Source organism: Megascapheus bottae, chromosome 7, assembly GCF_031878675.1.
Source record: "Megascapheus bottae isolate mThoBot1 chromosome 7, mThoBot2.hap1, whole genome shotgun sequence".
In the NCBI taxonomy this organism is placed as follows: Eukaryota; Metazoa; Chordata; class Mammalia; order Rodentia; family Geomyidae; genus Megascapheus; species Megascapheus bottae.
Genome location: NC_143515.1, coordinates 8,864,443 through 8,891,246, shown reverse-complemented (window position 1 = coordinate 8,891,246; position 26,804 = coordinate 8,864,443). Strand labels below are relative to the sequence as shown.

Here is a 26,804-nt window from a genome sequence, read left to right as displayed (position 1 = left end):
ACCCTTTTCCCCAATTTAATACATTTTAGGGGGCAGTTTAAGAAATACTAATCACATCACACACATTTTACTATTAGATTTCCAGTGTCAGTTTGCAAGGAAAAAGATAGGATGAAAATGGTTCACTCTGCCCATCTGACCAAGTTTTGATGAACAACCTTTGTGCCAGCTTAAATTTTTTTTTTCACCATGTGTGGACCCTCCCTAGGGCCTGTCCCACCATGGAAACCCAGAGCTGCACCTTTGCCAGTTCACCTCTCACCCTCAATGATGGCCACACAGGACTATCTAAGTTTTCCCTGTCCTTTCCCTTGGCATTTGATTACCTAAACAGTTTTAAAAGACAGGCAGGCAAAGCTTCTGACACATTCACATTTAAATTTTGATATTTATCTCCAAACTTAACTCAAGGAAATAAATTCCAAATTCCCTAATGCCTGTGGGCTAAGCAAGATACAATGTTTACAATGTAAACAGCTCTAGCATTACAGTACCAGATTTTTTTTTTAAATGCAACTTTCAGAATCTTTAGAAAGATCCTTTTTTTTTTTTTAAAGTAGTTCCTCTTTAAAACAATGCAATAATCCTTTGAGACATTGGAAACATTCAAACCTAATGATTTTCTTAGATTACCCAATTGCCTTTGTGTTTCAAGTATAAATTCATCCATTGTTCTAAATAGCATGCTGACAATTTAACCTTGAACATGTTCACTCACACCCATTCACACACACATTCATACCCAAAGATCTTAATGCGCACAAAATTAATATCGGCCGTTCATTTTCTGGAAGCTTTAGTGTCAAGAGAGTTTTGCCAATTAGTGTCAAGAGAGTTTCACCAATTTTACTCTTGCGGGTGAGAACCAGGTTCAAAACTTTTTACAAGGCAACTTAGTTGAAATGATTATTTGGTGGGGAGTTTTCCAGCGCCAAATTTAGCCCACCTAGAGCAAGACTTTAGTCATTTTTCCCAATTTTGACTAGGCCATCTCACATAACAGTCTACAGGACCAAATTTAAACCTGGGGGAACCAAGATTGAGACCTGTGTCCTGCCACCAATTGTCTCCAGACTGTCACTTCAAGCCAGGTTATTAGGCAAAGGGAAACTAGACTAGGCAGGCAGCTGCCTCGCCTGACCTCTGCTTGCTTCAATTGCAGCTGAGTGGGAGGAGCCATACCTGGCCTGAGACCCAGAAATGTTCAAATAAATAACAAAGACATTCACACACAAAAATCACAAGGATCTATATTTAGGATTGGTACCAATTTCTCAAACAAAACCAGACGAGAAAAAACACCAAACAAAACAAGACAGAAGCAGAGACCTTTAAGTACCCCCAAATTTTGATGGCACGCCTGGCAGCAGTCAGAGTGAGGAAGACACCTCAGGGCCCTGAAAACTCTCGGGGGGCATCTCTCCCATGGAGACTTCCATTCTTTGGCAGCTGGCTGGCCAAGGCCATCCTACCTGCAAAAACAGCTATTGGGGGGCAAGAGTTTTTCATTTCCTTAACCTCCTTCCAGTGAGCTAGAGTCAAGTCTAGGGGGCTGGATGGGACATTGCCCATGGCTATCAGTCTCGGCAGTCGTTCAATCCACATAATGACAGTAGGCAAGACAAATATCAAGAAGAAACAATACACACAGGCCTGAATCTTAAAAGACTTACTAGATGGAGATTTCCCAACTTGGCATGCTGACTCCTGTGAAGAAACAGAAGGAGCAGACCCAAGATCAAAGTGGACCCATTGAGTCTCGGTTAGGAGACCTTCCCGGTCAGTGTCGGTCAAAAACCAGACTGACTTACGCTCAAGACCTGTTTATTATTAATCGTGCTTCTGGGAGTGATCACACGTTTCTACTCTTTGCTGGGATCCTTTTGCTGTGGGTTAGTGGGTAGCTCTTACCCAGGCTGGATTTTTATTGGGCTTGAGTGTTGTCTAGTGGTGGTGGTAGGCTGGCCAGATCACCCTGGCTGAAGCAAACCAGCATTGCTTACTCACTGTCGCTCCTCACAGCCTGGGTGTGTTTTCAGATTAGCTCAAGCACATTCCTGTGAGTATTGCATAAATGCTAAGAAAGGAATGGAACTTCAGAAGCAACTTGCCAAGCCTTTGCACTTCTCAGGTGTACTAATAGTGGCCCAAGTAAGTTATGTGGATAAACCTAGATTCCAAGACTGGGGAAATAGAGTCTCCTTCAATGGGAATCATAATGGGAAGAAATCAAGAAGAACTGCCAGGATTAGAGAAAGGGAGCAGAGAATGGATATAGTGAAGACATTTTAGGTGGTATAATAGTGGATGCTTGCCATTATGAATTTGTTCAAACCCACAGATTTCATCTTTAATGGTAAACCCCAATGTAAACTATGGGCTTTGGGTGGTAATGATGCACTCATGTAGACTTATCAGTTATTAGTAATGCATCCTATTGATAGGGGATTGTGATAATAGGAGGGGTTATTCATAGGTGGGGATGGGGAATATATGGAACATTTCTATACCTTCTGCTTAAATCTGCTGCAATCTAAAACTGATTTTTTGAAATCTCAGTTTAGAAAACCTAATAGGGAGTACTATACTTACCTCTAATTTTGGTTCATACTTTCTGAAGGTCCCAGTACCTTACCTGTTTACCATTTCCTTTCTATTGAGGGAACTCCTTTAAGTCAGGGAAAGTTTGCTTGCAATGTGCTCTTCATTTGTCTAGGAATGTTTTTATTATTCTTTTTCATGTTTGAAAGATAATTCAGGGGAATATGAGATTTGCTGTTGATGTTCTTTTGTTCAAAACCAGGAAAATGTTCAGTCTCTTCCTTCAAGCCTTCATGGTTTCTGATGAGAACTCTCCTGTCATCCCAGTGGGTCTTTTTCTGAGCAATCCATTGTGTCTCTCAGACTGCCTTCAAGAAATTTTTCCTTTGACTTAGTTTACACAGCCTTAATTTGATGTACCTTATTAGTGTGTGTGTGTGTGTGTGTGTGTGTGTGTGTGTGTGTGTGTGTGTGTTTGTCCAGCTCTTTCTCCGGAACCTATATGATTGTTATATCTTTTGTTGAACTTGGGTATGTTTTAGTATTTTATTTTAGAACATGTTTTCAAACTCAGAATATTTCTTCATTCCCTTTGAAACCTTGATATTGGCTGTGCTGTTATTTATTTATTTATTTATTTTTTGTGGGTCACCGGCCTTGAACCTGGCCTGGGCACTGTCCCTGAGCTCTTCAGCTAAAGGCTACCACCTTACCTTTGAGCCAAACAACACTTCTCATTTTCTAGAGGTTAATTGGAGATCATACTCTCCGGTCCTTTTGTGCCTGGACTGGGTTTGAACCTTCATCCTCAGATGTTAGCCTCTTGAGTAGGTAGGATTGCAGGCGTGAGCCACCGTACCCGGCTTCTGCTGTTATTTGTTTGAAAAGTTTCTGAGAAATATTAGTCTTATTTTTTAGTCTATATTCCTTTTGTTGTTCTGATTGGGTGAATGCTAGATTTGCATCACAATCTACTTAGATTGTTATTATAAGGTATTTTAGAGTGGGTAGTTTTGAAACTATGAAAATTGATTTTCAACAGTTCTGGAAATTGAACATCTAAAATCAAAGTATTGGAAGATTTAATGTCTAATGAAACCCGTTCCTATACATATGTATAATGCCTCCCTACTGTGTCCTCACAAGACAGCTCTCTGGGCATCTTTTAAAAATATTTATTTATTTTTATCAAGCAGTTGTGCAAAGGGGTTTCAATTCAAGATGTCAGGCTATAAGTACAATGCATCTTAATCAATGTATCTGCTTCCATTTCCCCGCCCCCAACCTTTCCCATCCCAACCCTAACCTCAAGTTGCATAGTAATATACATTTAATATACATTGAATACTATGCCTGCACTTGCTCATTCTTCCTCTCTCTGGCATCTTTTACAAAGGCACTAATTCCATTCTTAAAATTCCACTAAATCAGTTTAACTCCTAATATAATCACCTTGATGATAGGATTTAATAAGTGAATTTGGATTCAATATATGAATTCAGGTCTATCTCAGATAATGCTTTGTAGAGAGGAGAATTACAGTTGTGTTTTAAGATGGATTTCTTTTTTCTCTTTCTACTTGATCTTATGGGTTAAATGTGTGTGTGTTACACACATAATCCAATGAGATAAAACCAGGGCATCTGTTTTTCTCAGTCACCAATTTAATGTCATAATATAACATGTTGCTCATGTGTTTCCTGTTCTGTGTAGGTATGATTTAAGTTTAGATGAGATGAGAGCTTTGACGGTTCAGAGAATGAAGTTTGCGCTGCGTATGCCTCTGTTCAAACGTGCATTACAGGATCTGGTAAGTGGCATTACTGTTTCTGTATAATTTTGTGTGTGTGTGTGTGTGTGTGTGTGTGTGTGTGTTGTGCATGTGTGTGTGTGCATGTCCTTGTACATGTGATAGATTTTGTTTCATTTGTTTTTGTGACTTGCATAAGCTCATTCATCTTGTTTTGGGGTGTGCTGATATTCTGATGTACAAAGTTGATGCATGAGGAATACTTTCCTCAGTCCCTCTTTTTGCCCTGCTCTCCTAACTGACCCCTTTTCCCAAGCTCACACATTTAATTCTTCAAGCTCACAGATTAGGAAATAGGAGAATTGGAAGAAATAACATCATTCCCCCAAACCAATATAATTTTAGGCATAAAATTCAAATCACTGGGGGCTGGAAGTTTAGCCTAGTGGTAAAGTGTTTTCCTAGCATGCATGAAGAACCAGATTCAATTCCTCGATACCACATATACTGAAAAAAGCCGGAAGTGGTGCTGTGGCTCAAGTTATAGAGTTGTAGCCTTGAGACAGCCCAAGGATAGTGCTCAGGCCCTGAGTTCAAGCCCCAGAACTAGCAAAAAATTTAAATCACTAAGAAATAGAACTAGCTCATTTTAAAGGCTCTTTGAGATGTTGATAAATAGCCCAAAAGTTTACAAGTATTGTTTGTCTTAAAAATGCCTCATTTATTTATTTTTATTTTTGTCAGTTGTGGAGCCTGAACTCTGGGCCTGGGCATTGTCCCTGAGCTCTTCAGCTCAAGGTTAGTACTTGGCCACAGTACCAAGTCTGGTTTTTCTGGTGGCTAATTGGAGATAAGAGCCTCACCATGTTTTGTGCCTGGACTGGCTTTGAACTGAGATTCTCGGATATCAGCCTCGTAAGTAGCTAGTATTATAAGCATGAGCCACTGGCAGCCAGCTTTAGAAATGCCTTATTTATTTAATCTATTTATTGCCATCAAGGCCTGGGCACTATCTCTCATCTTTTTCCCTCAATGCCAGTACTCTGCCTCTTGAGCCACAGTTCCATGTCTGGCTTTTTGATGGTGAATTGTAGGTAAGAGTCTTGGGGACTTTTCTGCTCTGGCTGACTTTGAATTGAAATCCTCTGATCTCAGCCTTTTGAGTAGCTAGGATTACAGGTTATAGCTAGTGGTGCCTGGCTAAACATTGTCATTCTAAATCCATTGGCATCTTAGGTAATAAAGAAAGAAAAAGGGAAAGACTATCTGGTTGGAGGTTTCCTTTGGGATGCTAGCATTAGGTACTCCCTGTGATAGCTAGGTTCAAGCCTATCCTACTTCATTTAGCTTCATGGCTTCCTTAAACCTAGAATCACATAGGAAAAAGTGCTGTACCTCCTGGTTCTGCTGAGAGCTGACCCCATTCTGCATTTCGCCAAGAGTGATCTTCCCAGGGAAAGTTGGAGGATTTGGGGGGGGGTGCTCCTCAGGAGCACTTTTCTCTGTGAAATACAGATCAGAGCTAGGAAAGCCTGGGACCCATTCTGAGAACAGACTCCTACATGTACACCCTGTGGTTGCCTGTCCTGAGGACATGAAGGTGGAACCCACACTGAAGGGAGGAATTCTAGGCACAGCCTGAGCATCACCTGTGTGGGAAGCTATTTCTACAGCAAATCAAAAGCTGTGAATGAATAGTGCGTGCAGTGGTGCCCACGGGGCATCCCATATCATAGAGGGGGGCATTGTCAAGTCTCCCAAATCATTCATACCAACCAGCATGACCAAGATTTTCAAGCTATTCTGGCTTTGGTGACATATGCCTATAAGCCTGGCTACATTCAGGAGACTGAGATGTGAGAATGGAAGGTCAAAGCCATCCTGGATTGAGTCCATGAGCCTCTTATCTTCAGTTAATTAAAAGCTAGAAGTGGATCTGTGGTTCAAGTGGTAGAGTGTCCCTCAGCATGCCACACAAACAAACAAATGAAATGATTTTCAAAATCTGTAGCTGTATGTCCATGGAACATACACTTAGAGCTGTGAATATAACCCCAAACCAAGAAACAAAACAAAACAAAACAAAAGATAATCCTCTTTACTTGCAATAGCAAAGTCCAGCTTTCATAAACATTCCTCATCAGGGTGGTAGGAAGGTGGACTCTTGGCATGAGGCCAGCCTTCTGCTGCTTTCATCAGCTCAGTAAGTCCATGGCTTAAGGTATTGTCAATATTCAGGGCTTGGACTTGAGGAGAGTTGATCCTTTCATAAGACTTGCTAATTGCTGCCTGTCCTGCTAACTCTGGGAGCTTAACTTCCTAACGAAGTATGTTCAGCCCTGGATCCAATTATCTTTCTCTTTTGGTGGCCTTTGGCAGCCTGGACAACTTTCCATCTTGGGTGATTAGGAATAATTCCTCCACGAGGCACAGGGTTGACCCTAGACTATCTTTCCAGTTCATTTCTGTTTGACCTGTTTAGCATCTCCTTCGGTGTATGTTGCCAAAGCCAATGAACCAGAAGAGTGGTTGTCAGTGTAGCAGGCTTATCATGTTGGGCAGCTATCACGAGACTCTGCAGCACATCTGTGTTTGAAGGCTCTCAAATTCTGCCTTGTAAACAGCTGGCGGAGCTGTCTACACATTTCCAATAATCCAGAAGGGTTACATGATTCATCTTGCCTCTCAATAAAAATATTGAGCTGTGGCTATCCTGACCATTCTGAGTGCTTGCCAGTCCTTTCCATCTCCCCTTGGCCCTTGCTCTGTATTGCTCTTAGCTCTTGTGGGTGATCTGATGAGCTCAGAGGCAGAGTGCAATGTGTAATGCTGTTGTTCTCAAGCACAAATGAGCAGGGGGCCTCGTTCATTCCAGGTCTCCGTGGACAGCTCACGAGCCAAGAATAAGCCATTAAACTATTTCCACTGTGTTTTCCCCTCTGCCATCTGTAAGATGAGATGTTCCAATAATCTTAGAGTGGGGGAAACCATTGAGACTAACTTCAGACACTCAAACACACACACAACACACAACCAGTGTGAACACCATTACTACACTCTGTCCTGGCTCCTCCTAAATCTGGATGTAGCTGGTGACATTGTCTTTGGGTATCTCAATCCAGGGCTTCCTAAAGTTTCAGGACTGGATCCTGATGTGTGGGGATGGTTGACTATCTGTGTCCAGAGGAGGAGATGGGAGACTCAGGTTGGTTGTTTGCCTCATGGAAGCTCTAGGGCTAGACTATGACTCTGGCCACATGAGGTTTATTCTATGCAGAAAACAAAAGTATCAGAGACACTTGTCCCTGGAAGCTGAAAGGGGAGAATGGTCCACACCATGTCTACACAGCTCCATGTGTTGTGCACATACTTTGTGTCAGCCACAGCTCAAAGCACTTCAAATGGATGATTGTGTTGAATATTTATAGCATATCCTCACACTGTACCAATTGTACAGGTAAGTAAACTGAAGCTGAGGAATTGCCTTGAGTTTAGTTATACAACCAGTGAGTTGTGTATATAACTTGTGGAACATGCAAGATTCAAAACCACATTGTTAGCTTCCTAAACCCACTTTAATCTGGTTATATTTGGCCCTGGCTGTAAGATAGAGTCAGAAGGGAAGTCTTAAAAATATACTGTTGTCTAGGCCCTTTATTTTTGTGTGTGGTACTGGGGGAAGAATCCAGAACTTCACCAATGCTCTACTACTCTGTACCTCTTAAGCCAAGCTCCAGCTTATTTTTTTTTAAAGTGTTCAAGTATAGCTTATTTTGTAAAACAAATTTAAATGAGAAATAGTACTGATGATTATATAATAGTCTCTGAAACATTAAATGAATGTTTATTGTGCGTGAAGCATTCTTTATATATCTCATTAATCTCCCCAAATATTATGCTGTATATAATAACCCATATCACAAGGGATGACATTAAGAGATAAAATATAGAGCTCTGTTAACTAAAATATAAACAAATATTTAAACATAAATAAAATATAAGAGTTTAATTATAGGCATTTGATTAAAATATAAATAGAATATAAAGATTTGACTTTTAGGCTAGATTACATAGCTAACAACTATAGCTCACAGGTGGTTCATAGGGTCTTTATAGCTCAACATTTCCTTATTCCAGGAGTCAGGCAATTGGGGGTCAGGTTGCTTTTGGCCAACTGTAGTTTTGGCTAGAAACAGATATCTGGATCACAAAGCATCCACTCCATGGCTGCTCTCTGCTACTTCCACAACCTTCCTGTGCATTCCCCCAGCATGTGATCTACTTGGGTGTGGGAGAAGGTAGCACTACCATTGCCTAAATCATTGACTCTTAAAGAATGATCTCAGGACCATTTGGTCTCCTCAAGATGCTTTCAGGTACTACCTGAGAAGTGAATGTCTGACACCTTCTATGTGTGACACTGGGTCTTGATCATAAACTTTAATCAAAACAACACTGAATGTAAAAGCAGATGGGAAAGTCTGTCTTAACTTAGGCTAGTAATAAAATCATTTATAAAATGTAAAACAATGCCCTTCTTCTCCCTGTTTTTTGAGATTATTACTGTAACGCCACTTATATTAACATAAGTGAGTTTACTGTTGTTATTTAAAAATGCATAAGTAATGAAATTTCAGTTTTCTCATTAATAAAGAAAATAGGTATAGTCTATATAAAGAAAAGCTCTTTGAAATTCTAGATAGTTTTTAAGTATGGGAGCTCCCTAAGCTGGGAGCATGGCATAGTTATAGAGTGCTTGCTTGCCTAGCATGCATGAAACCCTGGGTTTGATTCCTGTACCACATACACAGAAAAAGCCAGAAGTGATGCTATGGCTCAAGTGGTAGAGCTCTAGGCCTCGAGAAAGTCCATGGACAGTGCCCAGCCCCTGAATTCAAGCCCCAGGACTGGCAAAAAAAAGTGTCCAGGGATCTGGGCACAGGTGGCTCATGCCTATAATCCTACCTCTTCAGGAAGCTGTTGAAATCTCAGAGTTGAGAATCAAAGCCAGCTTGGGCAGAAAAGTTCATGAGATACTTATCTCAAATTAACTGTCAAAAAGCTAGAAGTGGAGCTGTATCCCAAGTGGTAGAGATCATCCTTTAGCAAGGGAAAGCACCTAGGCCCTGAGTTCAAGCACTAGTACCAGCACCAAACAAAGGAGGGTGGGAAGACTATAAAGTTGTCAACTACTGACTTAAATGATTCTATTGTTTCTTCTCACAAAGGAGAGTGAGAGGACTATAACGTTCTCAACCACTGATTTATTTTATTTTTTAAAATTTTAATGTAAAGGTACCTAAGTAAGGTAATAAGTAAATTTCTTTTTTTCATATATTTTAATTGTACTTAATAGAAGGGTTACATTATATTCACCAGATAGAAGCTGTATTACTTCACAAACATTGATATCCTTTCTCATTTCTTGGTCCCCATTTCCCTCCCTCCACCCCCCACCCCTCATCTTGTTTTCCCCCTTCCCTATCCAATTTCAAATAACCAAATAAGCATATATACAATGTATCAGATAACAAGATAAAATACTATAACAATATGAGATAACCAAGGGACAGCAAAGGAGATGAGAGAAAACATAGTACATTAAGGACAACAATCACTCATTATATGGCTTTTGTTTCTATATCCTGGAGGTCTTTTCATTTAGCGTCATACTATATGGCCTTATGTATCTAGGTTTTATTCTATTGTAAATCTCTGCTAGGAGAGCCCAAGGTTTCTACTGATTATGACAAATGAGGGAAACCATTGAGCCTAGGTTCCTTTGAGTCTGGCTTACTTCACTTAATATGATTTTTCCTAAGTCTTTCCATTTCCTAACAAATGGGGCGATGTTGTTCTTTCTGACAGCAGCATAGAATTCCATTGTGTATAAATATAAATTTCTTTTTTGAAGTGTTAACCCCGCCCTCATTTTCTCTCACTTCCTCCACCAACTCCCCTCCCACTCAAGCTGTAAAATTCACTTCCAACATAGTGTCCAGTGAGTTTCACTGTTGAATTGGTTCATCTTTTGTCCTTCTATTTCTGTGATTCCCTTTACTTTCCTCAAAGCGTATACAAGACAAAGGGTACAGAAATAAAAAATTGTGACAGCAGGGAATAAACCAAGAGAAAAAATGAAAGAAAAAAGAAATAACTGTAAACAGTACAATAAAAACTCCTTATTTCCTTTTCTTGGAGGTCATTTCAATAAAAATCATTTTACATGGTTATATGCACATAGCTATTGAGCCCTTTTGATCATCTCTTAAGAATATCCTCCTTTAATAATAAAAGACCCCACATAGCAAAAACACTTCTTAGCAGAAAGAACAGTGCAGGAGGAATTTTAATACCAAACTTTAGACTCTATTACAGTGCTGTAGTAACCAAAACAGCTTGGTACTGGCACAAGAACAGGCCTTAGGATCAATGGACTAGAACTGAAGACCCAGAAATCAACTCACAGACCTATGGCCACCTAATCTTTGATAAGGGAGCAAAAAAAAATGGAAGAAAGACAGCCCCTTCAACAAGTGGTACTGGCAGAACTGGATAAGCACCAGTAGAAAACTAAAGTCGGCTCCTTCTCTGTCACCATGCACCAAGATTATCTCCAAATGGATCAAAGACCTCAAGGTAAAATCAGATACACTGAAAACTTTACAAGAAGGAATTGGAAATACACTAGGTCTCCTTTGCACAGGTTGAAACTTTCTTATTAAAGACCCAGAAACACAACAAATTAAAGAAAGTTTGGACAAATGGGACTGCATTAAACTTCAGAGCTTCTGTATGGCAAAGGACATAGCTCTCAAGTTAAACAGAAAGCCCATAGAGTGGGAGATGTTCTTCCCTAACTATACAACAGACAAAGGCCTCATATCTAAAATATCTACAGCTAAAAAAATTGAATTTCTCCAAAACAAATCTTCAAAGAAACAACCATCCCATTAAAAGATGGGCCAAAGACTTAAAGAGAGACTTCTCTAAAGAAGAAATAAGAATGGCCTACAGACACATGGAGTGCTTGACATCTCTGGCCATAAAACAAATGCAAATCAAAACAACTCTGAGATTCTACCTCACTCCAGTTAGAATGGCCATGCTCAAGAAATCTAATAACAACAGATGCTGGAGGGGATGTGGCCAGGAGAGATCACTACTACACTGTTGGTGGGAGTGCAAACTCGTTCAACCACTATGGAAAGCAGTATGGCAGTTCCTCAAAAGACTAAACATAGATCTCCCCTATGACCCAGCAATTCCACTCCTTGGCATTTTCCCAATCGTCCAGAAACAAGGACATACTAGATCCACTAGCACAACGATGTTCATTGCAGCACTATTTACCATAGTAAAGATATGGAACCAACCCAGATGCCCCTCAGTAGATGATTGGATCAAAATGTGATATTTATACACAATGGAATTCTATGCTGCTGTCAGAAAGAACGACATCGCCCCATTTGCAAGGAAATGGAAAGACTTGGAAAAAATCATATTAAGTGAAGCACTCCAGTCTCAATGGTTTCCCTCATTTGTAATAATTAGTAAAAACCTTGGGCTCCCCTTGCAGAGAATGACAATAGGGCAAAACTTAGATATATAAGGCCATATAAGATGAGGCTAAATAAAAGGACCTCCAGGATATGGAAACAAGAGCCATATAATGTGTGATTGTTGTTCTTAATGTACTATGTTATTTCTCATCTCTTTTGTTGCCCCTTGGTTAATCTCATATTGTTATAGTATCTGACCTTATTATCTGGTATATTCTATATACATTTATTTGTTTATCTGAAATAGGAAAGGGAAGGAGGGAAAACAAGATGAGGCAAGAGGATGGGGGGAGGGAAATGGGGACAAAAACATGAGAAGGGGTATCAATGTTTGTGAAGTAATGCACCTTCTGTCTGGCAAATGTAACTGTAACCCTTCTATCAATTACAATAAAAAAAGAGGAAAAAAAGAATATCCTCCTTTGTTCTTACTGTGTGACTGCTTAGAGAACTGTTTAATTAATGATGTCCAAGTGTAATTGTATTTTTACTATCCATTGGATTAACTTGTAGATTTATACACATGTTTTAGTTATTACAAACGAGGGAAACCATGCAGCCTATATTTCTTTGAGTCTGGCTTCCTTTCCTTAATATGACTTTTTCCGAATCTTTCTGTCTCTTTATCAATGTTATTCTTTCTGATGGAAGTATAGACTTCCATTATGTACATTTACCACATTTTCTTGATCCATTCATTTCTTGAGGGATTGATTCCATGCTGCAGTGCATATGGTTGTGTTGGTGGCATCAGTGTACGTTGGTTTGTAGTCATTTAGGTAAATGCCCAGTAGTGGGATTGCTAGGTTATAGTAAAAGCTCTATGTTTAGTCTTTTGAGGAGCCTCCATACTACTTTCCAGAGTGATTGAACCAGTTTACATTCCCACCAACAATGTGGTAGCATTCCCTCTGGCCATAACCCTGCCATCATCTGTTATTATTTGTTTTCTTGATAATGCCATTTTAGCTGGGATAAGGTAGAATCTCAATATTGTTTTGATTTGCACTTCTTTTTTTGCCAGTCTTGGGCTTATGCTCAGGGCCTGAGCACTGTCCTTGGACTTTCTCAAGGCTAGAGCTGTACCACTTGAGCATCAGCACCATTTCAGGCTTTTTTCTATGTGTGTATGTGGTACCGAGGAATCAAACCTGGGTCTTTGTGCATGCTAGGCAAGCACTCTACCACTAGGCTAAACTCCTAGCCCGATTTGCACTTCTTTTATGGCCAGAGATGTCAAACATTTCTTAATGAGTCTATTGGTCAGTCTTATTTTTTCTTTGGAGAAGTCTCTCTTCAAATCTTTAACTCACATTTTGATGGGGTTGTTGTTTCTTTAAGGATTTGCTTTTGGAAAGTTTGATTTTTTTGAGCTCTACGCATATTTTAGACACAAGGCCTTTATCTGTTGTATAGCTAGTACAGACCTTCTCCGAATCTATGGGCTTTCTATTTATCCTGCTAGATATGTCCTTTGCCTCGCAGAAACCCTTCAGTTTGATTCAATCTCATTTATCCAACCTTTTTATGATTTGTTGTATTTCTGGATCTTTACTTAGGAAGTTTTAACCTATGCCAAGGAACCCTGGTGTTTGTTCTATCCCTTCCTGTAATATGTTCAGGGTGTCTGATCTTACATTGAGACTTATTTGACCCATGTGGAATTGATTCTGATGCAGGGTGGTATATAAGGATCTAAATTCAGTTTTCTATTTGTATACAGCCAATTCTTCCAGCATCATTTGTCTTTCTTTCATCCTGTGTTTTTGGCTCCCTTGTCAAACTTCAGGTGGCCATAGGTCTGTGGGTTCATTTCTGAGTCTTGGATTCTATTCTGTTGGTCCTCAGGTCTGTTCATGTGCCAGTAACAAGCTTTTTTGTTTTATAACTACTGCTTTGAAATAGAGTTTGAAGTTTTGTATTGACATCCATTTAATACCGTTCTTCCTGCTAAGTATTGTTTTTCTATTCCAGGTCTTCTGTTATTCCATATGACTTTTAGATTGCTTCTTCTATATAATGGAAAAATGTGTCAACTTATGACTTAAATCTCCCGTCCGTCCGTCCGTCCTTCCTTCCTTCCTTCCTTCCTTCCTTCCTTCCTTCCTTCCTTCCTTCTTTTTCTTTTTTATGCCAGTATTGGGGCTTAAACTCAGGGCCTGGCACTCTCCCCAAGCAGGCTGATTCCTCCTCCTCCTCCTCCTCCTCCTCCTCCTCCTCCTCCTCCTCCTCCTCCTCCTCTTCCTCCTTATTTTTCAGGGCTAGCATTCTACCACTTAAGGCACAGTTTCACCTGGTGTGTGTGTGTGTGTGTGTGTGTGTGTGTGTGTGTGTGTGTGTGTGTGATCAATTGTAGAAAAGAGTCTTGCAGATATGATCCTCATGAGTAGACATGATCCTTCTGGGTAGTTAGGATTTCAAGATGAGCTTCAACACTTGGTTTATCCAGTTTTCTCAGGAAGACCAATCTCAGCAGTTTGAGGGAAAATGGTCTCATAGTTTTCATTATTATAGTTCTATTACGTTGATCAGAATTTTAGATAATCTCAGTTTGGGGGTTTTTGCATTTTATATTTAGATTTATAACAATAATATACTGAAGTCAGGTCACCTGAGCATGCATTTGGGAATGATGAAAATGATTACCTTCCTGATCAAATCATGACAAAATAAACAGCCTTAACCAGGAGGTTGGAAGTGCACTGCAGAAAAACTGAGCAGGAAACACACATCACGATACCTACCTGCCACTGGTGCTTCATGACCACCCAGCCCACCCACACCATTGTATTCTCCACAAATAATGGCAGCAACTGTTGTTGGACATACTGTCCAGGATGGTGTGTAACTCTCCCACCCCATCCCATCCCAGTTCTGGCTCCTGATCTGCTTACTCTAGGTTCTTGGCTTCATTGTCCTGGCCTTGGCTCCATCTTTGGTGCTCTGGCTTCTGTTTGTCCTGGAACCCAGGCTTTTCCTAGTGGGCTCTGACAGCCTGCCCTGGCTCTTGGTTCTTTGTGCTGCCTTTGGCAGGAGTCTTTGTCCCAGCTCCAGCTGCATGGACTTGGATAGTGGCCACTTGGCCAGCAGGCTGGCCAGGCCAGCTCTGGTCCCCTGGGATACTGTGGATTTGAGCAGAGATGACAGGATGAAGTGGCCTGTTTATAGAAGTCTCTCTGTATAGATTGGCACAGAACTGTGCTGTCATCTTGATGGCCACAGGGATTACTTGAAAGGGGGAATGAGTTGCCTGCAAAGCAAATCCAGCTGGAATCATGGTGCTGTTTATTTTTGACACTGCAACCATTTTGCATAGTACAATCTTTTTATTTTAAGGCTTAATTATTACTCTTGCAGTAAAACATTATGTTAAAAATAACAGCATTCTACCTACTATCAACTAAGTCACCGTCAGGTAAGCTGATTCATCTTTTATAATTATTTACTTTGAGATTTGATTATGAGCCAAGTGAAGGAAGAACAGTGAAGAAAGCAGGCATATATATATATATATATATATATCTTTATAGAGCTTACATTTAAGTCTGGGAGGAGACATGTAATCAATTAATAAATTTAAGGTATATCAAATGGCATTTTTTTGGGTAAAAATCATACATGGTAGGCCAGGTGTGGTGGTGGCCCGTAATCCTACTTACTCAGGAGATAAATATTAGGAGGAAACACTCTGAAGACAGCTCAGGAAGGAAGTTAGTGAGATCCCATCTCAATGAATAAGCTAGGCCTAGAGGCACATGTCTGTGATTCCAACTATATGGGAGACAATAGTTGGGAGGATCATAGCTTAAGGTCACTTATGGGGGGGAAAAAGAGGGAGATACTATGTAAAAATAACCAAAGCCAAAAAGAGTTGGAGAGTATGGATCAAGAGGTAGAATGTCTACCTGGAAAGTGCAGTGTTCTGAGTTCAAACCTTAGTATGCCAAAGACATACATATAACCAAGTAAACAAACAAATATGGTAAATTGAGAAGGAAATGGGGAGATAAAGTATCATATGACTCTACAAAAGTCTGAGAGAACTAATGAATTCAACAAAATCTTAGGATAAAAAAATCACTGCGCAGAAATAATGTACATTTCTATGTATTAACAGTGGATGATAAAATGGAAATTGAGAATACAAATTTACTTACAATAGCATTTTTACAAAACCAAATACTTACTGTTATAATAATTAAGATAGACAAATGAAATGGATTAGAAGATTTAATACTGTTAAAATGAAAATGTCAGTACCATTCAGAGCAAATAACTGATTTTGTGCACTTTTTTCGGAAATAGAAAAATTCATCCTAACCTGGAAAATGTTATGTTAAATGAACCAAGTCAGTCTTGGAGAGACAAAGGATGCCTGCTTTCTCTCATATTTGGAAGTTAGATCTAAATGACTAAACATGGCATATGCAGGGAGAGATTTCACTGGTGCAACTCTGTTGAACAACTAATAATGTACAGCTTAAAAATAAATACCAAGTAGCCTAAACATTTGCTGTAAGATTAAGGGAGGAGGGGACAGATGAATGGAGAGAGACAGAGAGAGGGAGAGTGGGAAAATACCATCATAATATTCTATGCATACATGTGAAAATGGACCTACATAACTTGAGTGGATGGGTGGGGTTGGGAGAGCAGGGGCGGGGGGTGGGGGAGAATGATGACGGAGTGACATCTACCAAACTGGCTTGTTGAATCACATTGCCTTTGTACAACTACTTAAAGATGATAAGAATAAATAAATAACAGGAAAGAAAATCCACAATAATATTCATATGGAATTTCAAGAGACTTCAAACAGTCCAAATAATCTTGTAAAAGATGAACACTTTGGAAGTTCTGCACTTCATGATTTCAAAATATGCTACAAAGCAACTGTAATCAGAGAGGCATAATAGAGGTATTAAGCCAGATGTGTAGACCAATGGGACAAAATAGAGAGACCCTAGAAAGGAAGCCATATATACATAGTCAGTAATTTCCAGCAAGTTGTTATACTGTTGAAAGGTGCCAAGGCAAGTAGATATCCACATGGAAAGGAATAAATTTGAACTTTAAAGACAAAATTCACATTTATACATATATTAATATAGAAGTTTATCTACACACATATATAAAATTAACTCAACATCTATAAAGCATCCAAACATAACACAGTAGAGGCTTTGCAATACTGAATTTGGTGATAACCTCTTGAATATGACATCAAAAAATCAAAATTCTGAGTATTTGAAAAAAATGAACCATAAAATATATCTTTAAATGTTCAGAAAATCTTTCTGCAAAAATGCACCCAAAAAGTTAATTAAGGTGGGCACTGGTGGCTCACTCCTATAATCCTAACTATTCAGGAGGCTGAGATCTGAGGATCTCTGTTCAAAGCCAGACAGGACACAAAAGTCCAGAGTCTCTTATCTCCAATTAAATTGGAAGTAGATCTGTGGCTCAAATGGTAGAGTGATAGCCTTGAGCTGAACAGCTCCGAGTCAGTGCTCATGTCCAGAGTTTCAAGCCCCATGATGGATAACAACAAAAAAGTGAATTAGATTATATCAAAATGTAAATATTTTGTTCATCTAAGGTTCTATATTTGAACATGCTCCACAGAGTTCATGTGTTAGTAACTTAAAGTCAATGTAACAGTTTTGAGAGGTGTGATCTTTTTTTTTTTCGGTGTATGTATTAGTACTGGAACTTGAAATCAAGGTGTCACACTCTGTTTTGGCATTTTCACTCAAGACTGTAGGCCTAATAGTTGAGTCACTTTGAGAGGTGTAAACTTTAAGAAGTGGTTAGATTCTTTCTTTCTTTCTTTCTTTCTTTCTTTCTTTCTTTCTTTCTTTCTTTTTTTCTTTCTTTCTTTCTCTTTCTTTCTTTCTAATATTTTTATTGTATTTAATAAAAGGGTTACATGATATTTGCCAGATAGAAGGTGCATTAATTCACATACATTGATACCCTTCCACATGTCTTGGTCTCCATTACCCTCCCCCCTATCTTGGTTTTCCCCCCTTCCCTGTCCAATTTCAAGTAATCAAATACAAATGTATCCAATATATCAGATAACAAAGTGAGATATTGTGACAATATGAGATAACAAAGGAACAGCAAAAGAGATGAGAGATAACATAGCACCTTAAGGACAGCAATCATTCATTATATGGCTTTTGTTTCAATATCCTAGAGTGGTTAGATCCTAGCCACTCAGAGACTGAGACCAGGAAGTTCATGGTTCAAAACCAGACCAAGCAAAAAAGTCCATGAGACTTCATCTCCAGTTAACTAGAAAAAAAGCTGGAGTGGAGATATGGTTCAAGTGGTAGAGTGCTATTCTTGAGCAAGCAAGCCTAATGAGAGAGCAAGGCCCTGAATTCAAGCCCCAGTACCAGCAAAAGAGTAATTTATGAAGACTGCCCTCATGAATGGATCAATGCCATTATTGAAGGAGTGGATAAATTTTGGGGGGTGGACTTGTGATAAAAGGGTGAGTTTGAGCTGTGTGCTAGTGGCTTATGCCTGTAATTCTAGCTTTTCAGGAGACTCAGATCTGAGAATTGTGGTTTGAAGCCAGCCTGGGCAGGAAAGTACATGACATTCTGATCTCTAATTAACCACCAAAAAAATCCAGTGTGGAGCTGTGGCTCAAATGATAGCATACTAGCCTTGAGCACAAAGATTTAGGGACATTGCCCAGGTACTGAGTTGAAGCCCCAGGACCGGTGTGAGTGCACACACACACACACACACACACACACACACACACACAAAATGTCCAAAGGACTTGAAGAGACTTTTTAAAAATGAGGATATCCAAATGACCAATAAATACCTGGAATGGTCAATCAGAAATGGGAATCAAAGCCACTGCACCCATTAGGATAGGTATTACTAACAGAAAAAACCCACAAATATTGGACAGGAACTGTGTAAGTTAAAACCTTTATGTGCTGCCGAGGCTGGGGTGAGAATGTATAGTAATATAGGCTGAACATGGGATGTACAGAACTTCCTTTTAAAAAGCAAGCATGAAATTATCATATAATCCCAGAAACTTTACTTCTTGTATATGTTATCAAAAATTGAAAGTAGAAAGTCAGACAAATATTTGTATATCTGTTAATAGTAGCATTATTCACAATAGTAGGAATAATTAGAAGCAATTCAATATCTATGGACAGATGAATAAGTGAACAAAACATGGTATAAAATGTTATTGAGTTTCAAAAATGAAGGGACTTTTGACATATGCCATGACAGATGAAGATGAAGATATGCTTCAGTAGAAAGCTTAACCGAAATTGTAAGGGATAAATACTGTGTGATTCTACTTATATGAAATACCTAGAGTAATCAAATCTTAGAGACAGAACAAGTAGATTGGGGTTACCAGGGGCTGGGTGAATGGAGGATAGGCAGCTGTGGAATGAATTTGGATTTTCAGTTCGGAAAAATGAAAGACTTCTGAAGATAGGAGGCTTAGGGAGATGGCTCAAGTGATAGCATGATTGCATAGCAACTGTTAAAGCCCTAAGTTCGAACCCCAGTACTACCAATAAAATAAAATAAAGTTGTGGAGATGGTCATGATGATTGCAGAAAATAGAGGTGTATTTGTAGTGGTTGACGCAATAAATTTTGTTGTTATATTTTGTAATACATAAATAATATCATATATTAATAGAATGTGCACATATTATATATTACACATTATATATTACAATATATACTGTATTCCATATTTTGTATACATTATAATGTATAATATAATATAACATATTATATTGCAATAATATCATACTATAATACATAATAATTTTTTTTGTTGGTGATGGGACTTGAACTCTGAGGCTGGGTGCTGTCCCTGAGCTCTTCAGCTCAAGGCTATCTTCTAACTCTTGAGCCACAGTGCCATTTCCGGTTTTCTGGTGATTAATTGGAGATAAGAGTCTCTCGGATTTTAGTGCCCTGGCTGGCTTTGAACTGTGCTCCTCAGATCTTAGCCTCTTGAGTAGCTAGGACTACAGATGGGAGCCCACCGTGCCTGGCTTATAACAACAAAATTTACCATGTTAACCATGTAAAAGTTCTGGGGAGAGTTAGAGGAACAGATGGGGGACCTCGTGATTGGATGACATTGAAGAATGGGCTGGGGACTCAACTGGATGGAGGCTGGGGAAGAGCATCGGGCTGAGGCAGTGGAGGTTACAGAGAGAGGTCAGGGCAGTGTGGTATGTTTTGAGCAGGGAGAGTGAGGAGAGAGCTGGTGCTAAGCCAGGGTGATGAGGGGTTACTGGATCATGAAGGGCCTCATAAGGGCTTGACTTCTATTCAGAGTGGGAGGACTAAGTGGAGCAGGACACAGGATGACATTTTACCAAGACTCTTTCAGCTGTGGGGCTTGATTGTGTCTGAGGGTCAGGATTGCAAATGGGCGATGGAATGAAAGTACTTTGCCTTCATCTAGGAGAGAGGGGGTACCTGCGAGGATTGCCTTTGGTTGCAGTCCAGATGTCTGGGTTAGAAATTCTGCAAAAATCTTACAGGAAGAGCAATGGGATCTGCTGGTGGATGAGTGGGGGTGCAGGTGGAGAAGGTCAGCAAAAGCCTTCTTTTCCTTAGCGCTTGTCCTTAGTGACTAGAGTGTTGGGGCTTATCATCTGTGAGGGTGGGAAGGTTGGAAGAGCGTTGAGGTTAAATCAGAAGTTAGTCTTTTGGATAAACACAGTAATTTGAGGTGTTCAGGACAAAGTATGGTGAGGCATGAGCACAGAGATGATTTTAAAATCAGAAGGCCAGATGGAGCCTGAAGGTGTGTGCATTGGCAGAGAGAAGAAGGTCCACAGAGTAAGCATGGAGGGTGCTGGAAAGGACCAGAGAGGCATCTGACAAGGTTACTGCTCAGGGAGGAAGTTCACAAAGCAGTAGAGGCTAGCAAGCACATTGCATACATTATCCTATTACATCCTCCCAGCAAATCTACAAGGTAAACACGGTCCGTCCCCATTTCACAGGCTAGTTGATTACTGAAGAGAAGAAAGTAGCTTGTCTCAGTGGTGAAAGTTGCAGAAGCAGGGTTTCAGCCAGGACATTCAGTTCTGTAGCTCATCTGTGATAAGCCTTCACCCTACATGGTCTTTCTGTTGTGATGGAAAAAGAACAGACACTGGGAAAAACTAAATGTTAGTTGAATTAATTCACAACAGTCTCCCTCACTTTCATTTGTTCAGGAGATGTTGGGAAAGGATTACCAATGGCGTAGAGTGGGGATTTGTGGCAAAAAAAAACCCATCCCTCCTGGACAAGCCAGAGTGGACACTGGCTATGGGAAACTTCAGGGAGTTCTATGGTGGCAGAGGTGGAGAAGAGCTGTCTTGATAGTTATTGAGCAGGACTGTGATAGTGATAGATACAGTACTTGACTTCAAGATCACATGATCTGGCTCAGTCATCAGAAGCATTCACTAGGACCATCAAGCAGATGCAGCATGGCACACAGGAGAAGGCAGTGTTAGGATTTATGCTGGCTTGAATGAGCATATCCAGATCTGGGCCACATTAGGCCTGAAATACCCCAGTGCTGTTTCCTCTGGTTCCTAGCCTTGGGGTTAGCCTGGCTCTCGCCTGACTCCATATCTGCTTCTCTATCTCCAATGGATGCCATGAGAAGTAAGTCAATTGCAGATGGAGGCTGCATGAAGATTCACAAACTTTCACTATAGAAATTTTGAAAAAATCCTTATTATTAAGACAATGCAGGTTTGCTGTAGAAAAATACATACTATAAATAAGAAAACATGTACACACATACAATCACTCAAAGATCACTGCTAATTAGCAGTCTTTTATTTCGTGTACAATGGATGTAATCATGAGTTGTTTCAATGAATCTAAACAGAGTCATCATCAAATAGTTTTTTCACTATGCATTTTCGTGGTCATAGGCTTCTCATTTCAGATGCAGGAAGACCTGTATTCATATCTGACTCCTTTTCTAGGAGCCTGTGGCCTTGAACAAATGTCTGCTTTCTCTAAATCTCAGTTTCATCCTCTGTAACAGTTTCAAGTTGTGATTAGTTCTTACCTTAAAGGGTTTCTGTTAGATATGTTAGGTTGTCACTGAGTGGGCACATAGGAAATGATGATGAATACTCGGTAATGTGACTGTTCATCTTCCATAGTGTGAAATCATTGAAACTATATTTGCTCATGGGCAAAAACTTATAACCCATCATTAGTTTCCATTTAAAGCTAGTAAATTAAAGTAAGTAGATTAGATTAAAATAAGTTCATGCACCAAACTGTTAATATCACTAAGCTATGATGTTTTGTCAGGGAGGAGTAGGGCTCAAAAGGACAGGGACAATGGCATGCGAGAGAAACAGTGGGTAAATAGAGTCATATTATTCAGTGTATATTTGTGAGAATGGAACTGGTAACTTAAGGTGATGGGTGTGTTAAGATAGATTGGAGGGGGGAATGGTCTAAGGGATGACTCTGCTCAAGATGCATTGCATTCATAAACTGATATACTGAATTGAAATCACTTTTGTACTAGTAAAGGTAATTTAAACAAAGAGTTATTTTATATTATAAACATATATTATATTGTAAACAAACGGTTATTTCCACATATTGATCAATTCTGTGATTGTACTTACACTTAGAAAAGTCTCCAAAGCAGAAGTTAGGTATTTAGTAGGAAGTATATGCTTCCAAGAGAAGAGATAAGAATTCTGAGCCAAGAATTTGGAAAATCCTACTCTGTCAGAATGCTGCTTTAATGTTACAAAATGAAAAAATGTCCTAGACAGAGTCAATGGCAATGTCATCTTTCATCATTATTCAACTCAGCTTTCCTGGAGTAGTCCAAGGACCCTAGGGAGAGCAGAATGCCTGGCCTCAGCCTTTCATACCAAATTCTCCCAGCACTCTCTATGTGTTTGTGACTTCAGGAACCACTAAGAAACAAGAGCTCAGAGGCCTAGATTTTCATGCAACGCTACTTGGAGTCATTGGAGATTTTATTTATGGTGGGAGGATGGAGGAATGAGATGCAACATAGTTACAGATTGATTCCTAATGCATAGGGAAATGCCAAGGACCTAAAACAATTACAACAGTTCTGAAAAAAGACCACGAAGGGGGAGTGTTCTTATTACATTATTTGAAGATTTGTTGTGAAGATTTGCAGACTATGTTGTATTGGTATGAAACAGATCAGAACAATAGAATAGAATGGAGAGCCCTGAAGGAAACCTACCATTTGATATATTTTTGTTTTTAATTAAAGTAATTGTGTAAATTTAACAGTTAATTAATTATTTACTTTTGTGCTGGTTCTGGGTTTAAATTCAGGGTCTGGGTTTATTGTTGTTGTTGTGTAAGGCTAGCACTCTACCACTTGAGCCACAGCCCCACTTCCAGCTGTTTCGGTAGTTAAATGGATACAAGAGTTGCATGGGTTTTCCTGCTTGGGCTGGCTTTGAACCATGATTCTCAGATCTCAGATTCCTAAGTAGCCAGAATTACAGGTGCAAGTTACCCACACCTAGCTAATTTTACTTTTGAATTAGCATATATTGTTAAGATAAGAGTTTTTATTGTGATAACTCTATACATGTGGATTGTATACTGTAAACGTTTACCTCTGTTATATTCTGTTATATATAATGTATCATATTATATATAATATATACACATAAACACATATATACACACAGCATATGTATATATCCATATAGGGTATTTGGATTTCTTCATTCTTCAGTAACTTTTCCTTTCCTCTTGCTCCCTTCTGTTCATCCTCCCATGTAGTCCTCTTTAATAATGAGACACTTATGTGACATTATTATCATTTTGGGACTATCATGTAGTATTTAGTTTGGTTTACCTCTCTCAACATAATGCTCTCCAGCTCTGTCCACTTTCTTGTAAATGACATAATGACAACATTTTATTTTTCTTTGTGGATAAATAAATAAATACATATAATGGTCATATATAATATTAACACATACATCTATAATGTTTACATAGAATGCCCATATATAGAATGTTCACACACATACGTAATAAATAAGTGCATTTTGTTTTGCTAGTCATGGAGCTTGAACTCTGGGCCCGGGCACTGTCCCTGAGCTCTTCAGCTCAAGGCTACCACCCGACTCTTGGAGCCAGAGAGCCACTTTTGGTTTTCTAGTAGTTACTTGGAGGTAAGAGTCTAATAGACTTTGGTGCCTAGGCTGGCTTTGAACTATAACCCTTAGATCTCAGCCTCCTGAGTAGCTAGGATTACAGGTGTAAGCCACCGTGCCCAGCCCCTGAGCTTTTTTTGCTGAAGGTGAGTACCACTGGAGCCACAATGGCACTTTTGGCTTTTTTTGAGTAGTTCACTGGAGATAAGAGAGTCTCATGCACTTTCCTTCCTGGATTTGCTTTGAACCATGATCCTCAGATCTCAACCTCTTGAGTATCTAGAATTGCAGGCAGGAGCCACTGGTGCCTAGCTCTAAATGCATATTTTATGTATTTATTAGTTGTTGGGCATTTTGGCAGATTCTACAATTTGGGTTTCGTGAGCTCAGTGGTTCACCCATGTTGTGACCATGGATGGGATCTCTGTTTTGCGTTTTGATTTATATTCATTCAACTATATGCTTGAGAATGACAGATATGGCATATATGTGGTGGAAAATGTCAAGGCACTTTAACGAGCAAACAAATGTCGTTGTAACAAATGATGCTAGAATAATTAGACCAATGTGTAGAATAACTAGATAAAGTGTAGAAAAAAGTTAACTTTGATGACCTACCTTGTGGATGTAGCTCCCCGGCAAAGCGCTTGCCTAGTAAGTGCACTGTCATGAGTTTGATCCTCAGTACCAAAAAAGAAAAGACAAAAAAAAATACAGTGAAGAAAAAACCCCAAACAAAAACTTGAGGTATTGCCTAGTAATCACAAGGCCCTGATTCAAAACCCAGTACTATTAAATAGGGAAGGGAAGGGGGGAAAACAAGATGATTAGAGGGGGTGGAGGGAGGGAAAGGGGGACAAAAACATGAGAAGGGATATCAAGGTTCGAGAAGTAATGTACCCATTAAGTGACAAATGTAACTCTAACCCCTCTCTATACATTATCCCGACAATAAAATACAATAAAATACGGAAAAAAGATAATTTGAAGTATATTATATACCTAGGCTCATACTCTACAATTGCAAAGTTTAAAAAAGAACAACGGAGACTGTTCTTTTGATCCCTAAGTACAGTGACTCAAGCCTGTAATCCTAGCTACTTGGGAGGTAGAGATCAGAGGTTTCTAGTTCAAGGCTAGCTTACACAAAAATGAAATTAATGAGACTCCATCTCAACCAATGGATGGGCACTGTAGCACACTCCTGTTATTTCTAGTGACAAAAGCATATGTCAAAAGAAGGGTTGCAGCCTAGGCTAGCCTGAGCATAAAGCAAGACCCTAGCTTGAAAATAACCAAGGCAAAAAGAGACTAGAAATGTGACTCAAGTGGTGGAGTACCTGCCTAGTAAGCACAAGATCAGAGTTCTGCCAGTACAACTTAATGCCCATCTACCTCCAAATGACTTTCCTAGTACCATTAATTAAGGAAAGAGAACCCAAGCTGGGTGCTAGTGGCTCTGCCGGTAATCCTAGCTACTCAGGAGGCTGAGATCTGAGGGTTGCAATTCAAAGCCAGCCTGGGCAAGAAAAGACTCTGTGAGACTTTTTTTTTTTGCCAGTCCTGGGCTTGAGCTCAGGGCCTGAGCACTGTCCTTGGGTTTTCTCAAGGCTAGAGCTCTACCACTTCTCAGCACCACTTCCAGCTTTTTTATATGTATGTGGTACCGAGGAATCGAACCCGGGTCTTCATGCATGCTAGGCAAGCACTTTAACCACTAGGCCAAACTCCTGGCCCTCTGTGAGACTTTTATCTCTAATAAGACTCCAAAATCCAGAAGTGGCCCTGTGGCTCAGAATGGTAGAGTGCTTGCCTTGAGTGAAAGAGTTCAGGGACAGCAACCATGCTCCGAGTTCAAGCTCCACAACAGAGAGAGAGAGAAAGAGAGAGAGAGAGAGAGAGAGAGAGAGAGAGAGAGAGAGAGAGAGAGAGAGAGAGAGAGAGAGAGAGAGAGAGAGAGAGAGACAAAGACACAGAGAGAGAGAGAGAGACAGAGAGAGATAGAGAGAGACCCATAAAGAACACTGAACAAGTATAAAAGCAAAAAAACCCAACCCAGTTAAACCTTAGTCTTCATTAAATATTAAAGCTAATTCATTAAAGTAAAGCATTAAGGAAATAAAAAGGTAATTGAAAAGAAGGAAAAAATATTGCAATGCATGTACTTGAAAAAACGTGTGTCTAGATACAAACAAAATACATAAAGAGTTTCTAAAGCTCAGTGATCACATGAGAAAACACGTTTAACATACAAAGGACTAGGGCAGACGTATACCAATTGCAAATCATCATATGAAAATGTGCTTGGGATAGATGACTATTCAGATCACATTTGGGATGCTAATATATTTAGCTGTGTATTTCATCACCTGAAAAGTACATCTGTAAATTATAATGAAATACTTTCACACCTCCTCCAGAATAGCTCAAAATGGAAAGACTGAGCATACTGGTAAGTATGTGGACATGCTGACATTGTTGGGAGAGGCAGAAAATGGTATAGCTGTTGCATTCCTAAAGATTTACAAAAGAGAAATGGACACATATATCCGTAAAGGTAACACTCAAATGTATGTATATACCATCTCTGTTTACCTCAGGCTGGGATCATCTTCAGTTGTTCAACCTTAATAAGAGATAAAACAATGAGAGAGAAAACAGTAAGAGAGTAAACAAATTATAGAACAAACTAGTCATAAAAAGAATGAACTATAAGCTGGGCACTGGCTGGTGGCTCACA

At 39.5% G+C, this 26,804-nt stretch overlaps 1 protein-coding gene across 1 annotated transcript in view; it reads left to right on the top strand.

Moving 5' to 3' along the window:
* The window catches only part of Acoxl (acyl-CoA oxidase like), a 332,531-nt gene that overhangs the window by 39,647 nt on the left and 266,080 nt on the right, over positions 1-26,804 (top strand). The window contains exon 2 of the mRNA XM_090336096.1: positions 4,255-4,351. Within this exon, the coding sequence (XP_090192222.1) occupies positions 4,255-4,351 (97 nt within the window). The remainder of the gene's footprint in view (positions 1-4,254; positions 4,352-26,804) is intronic.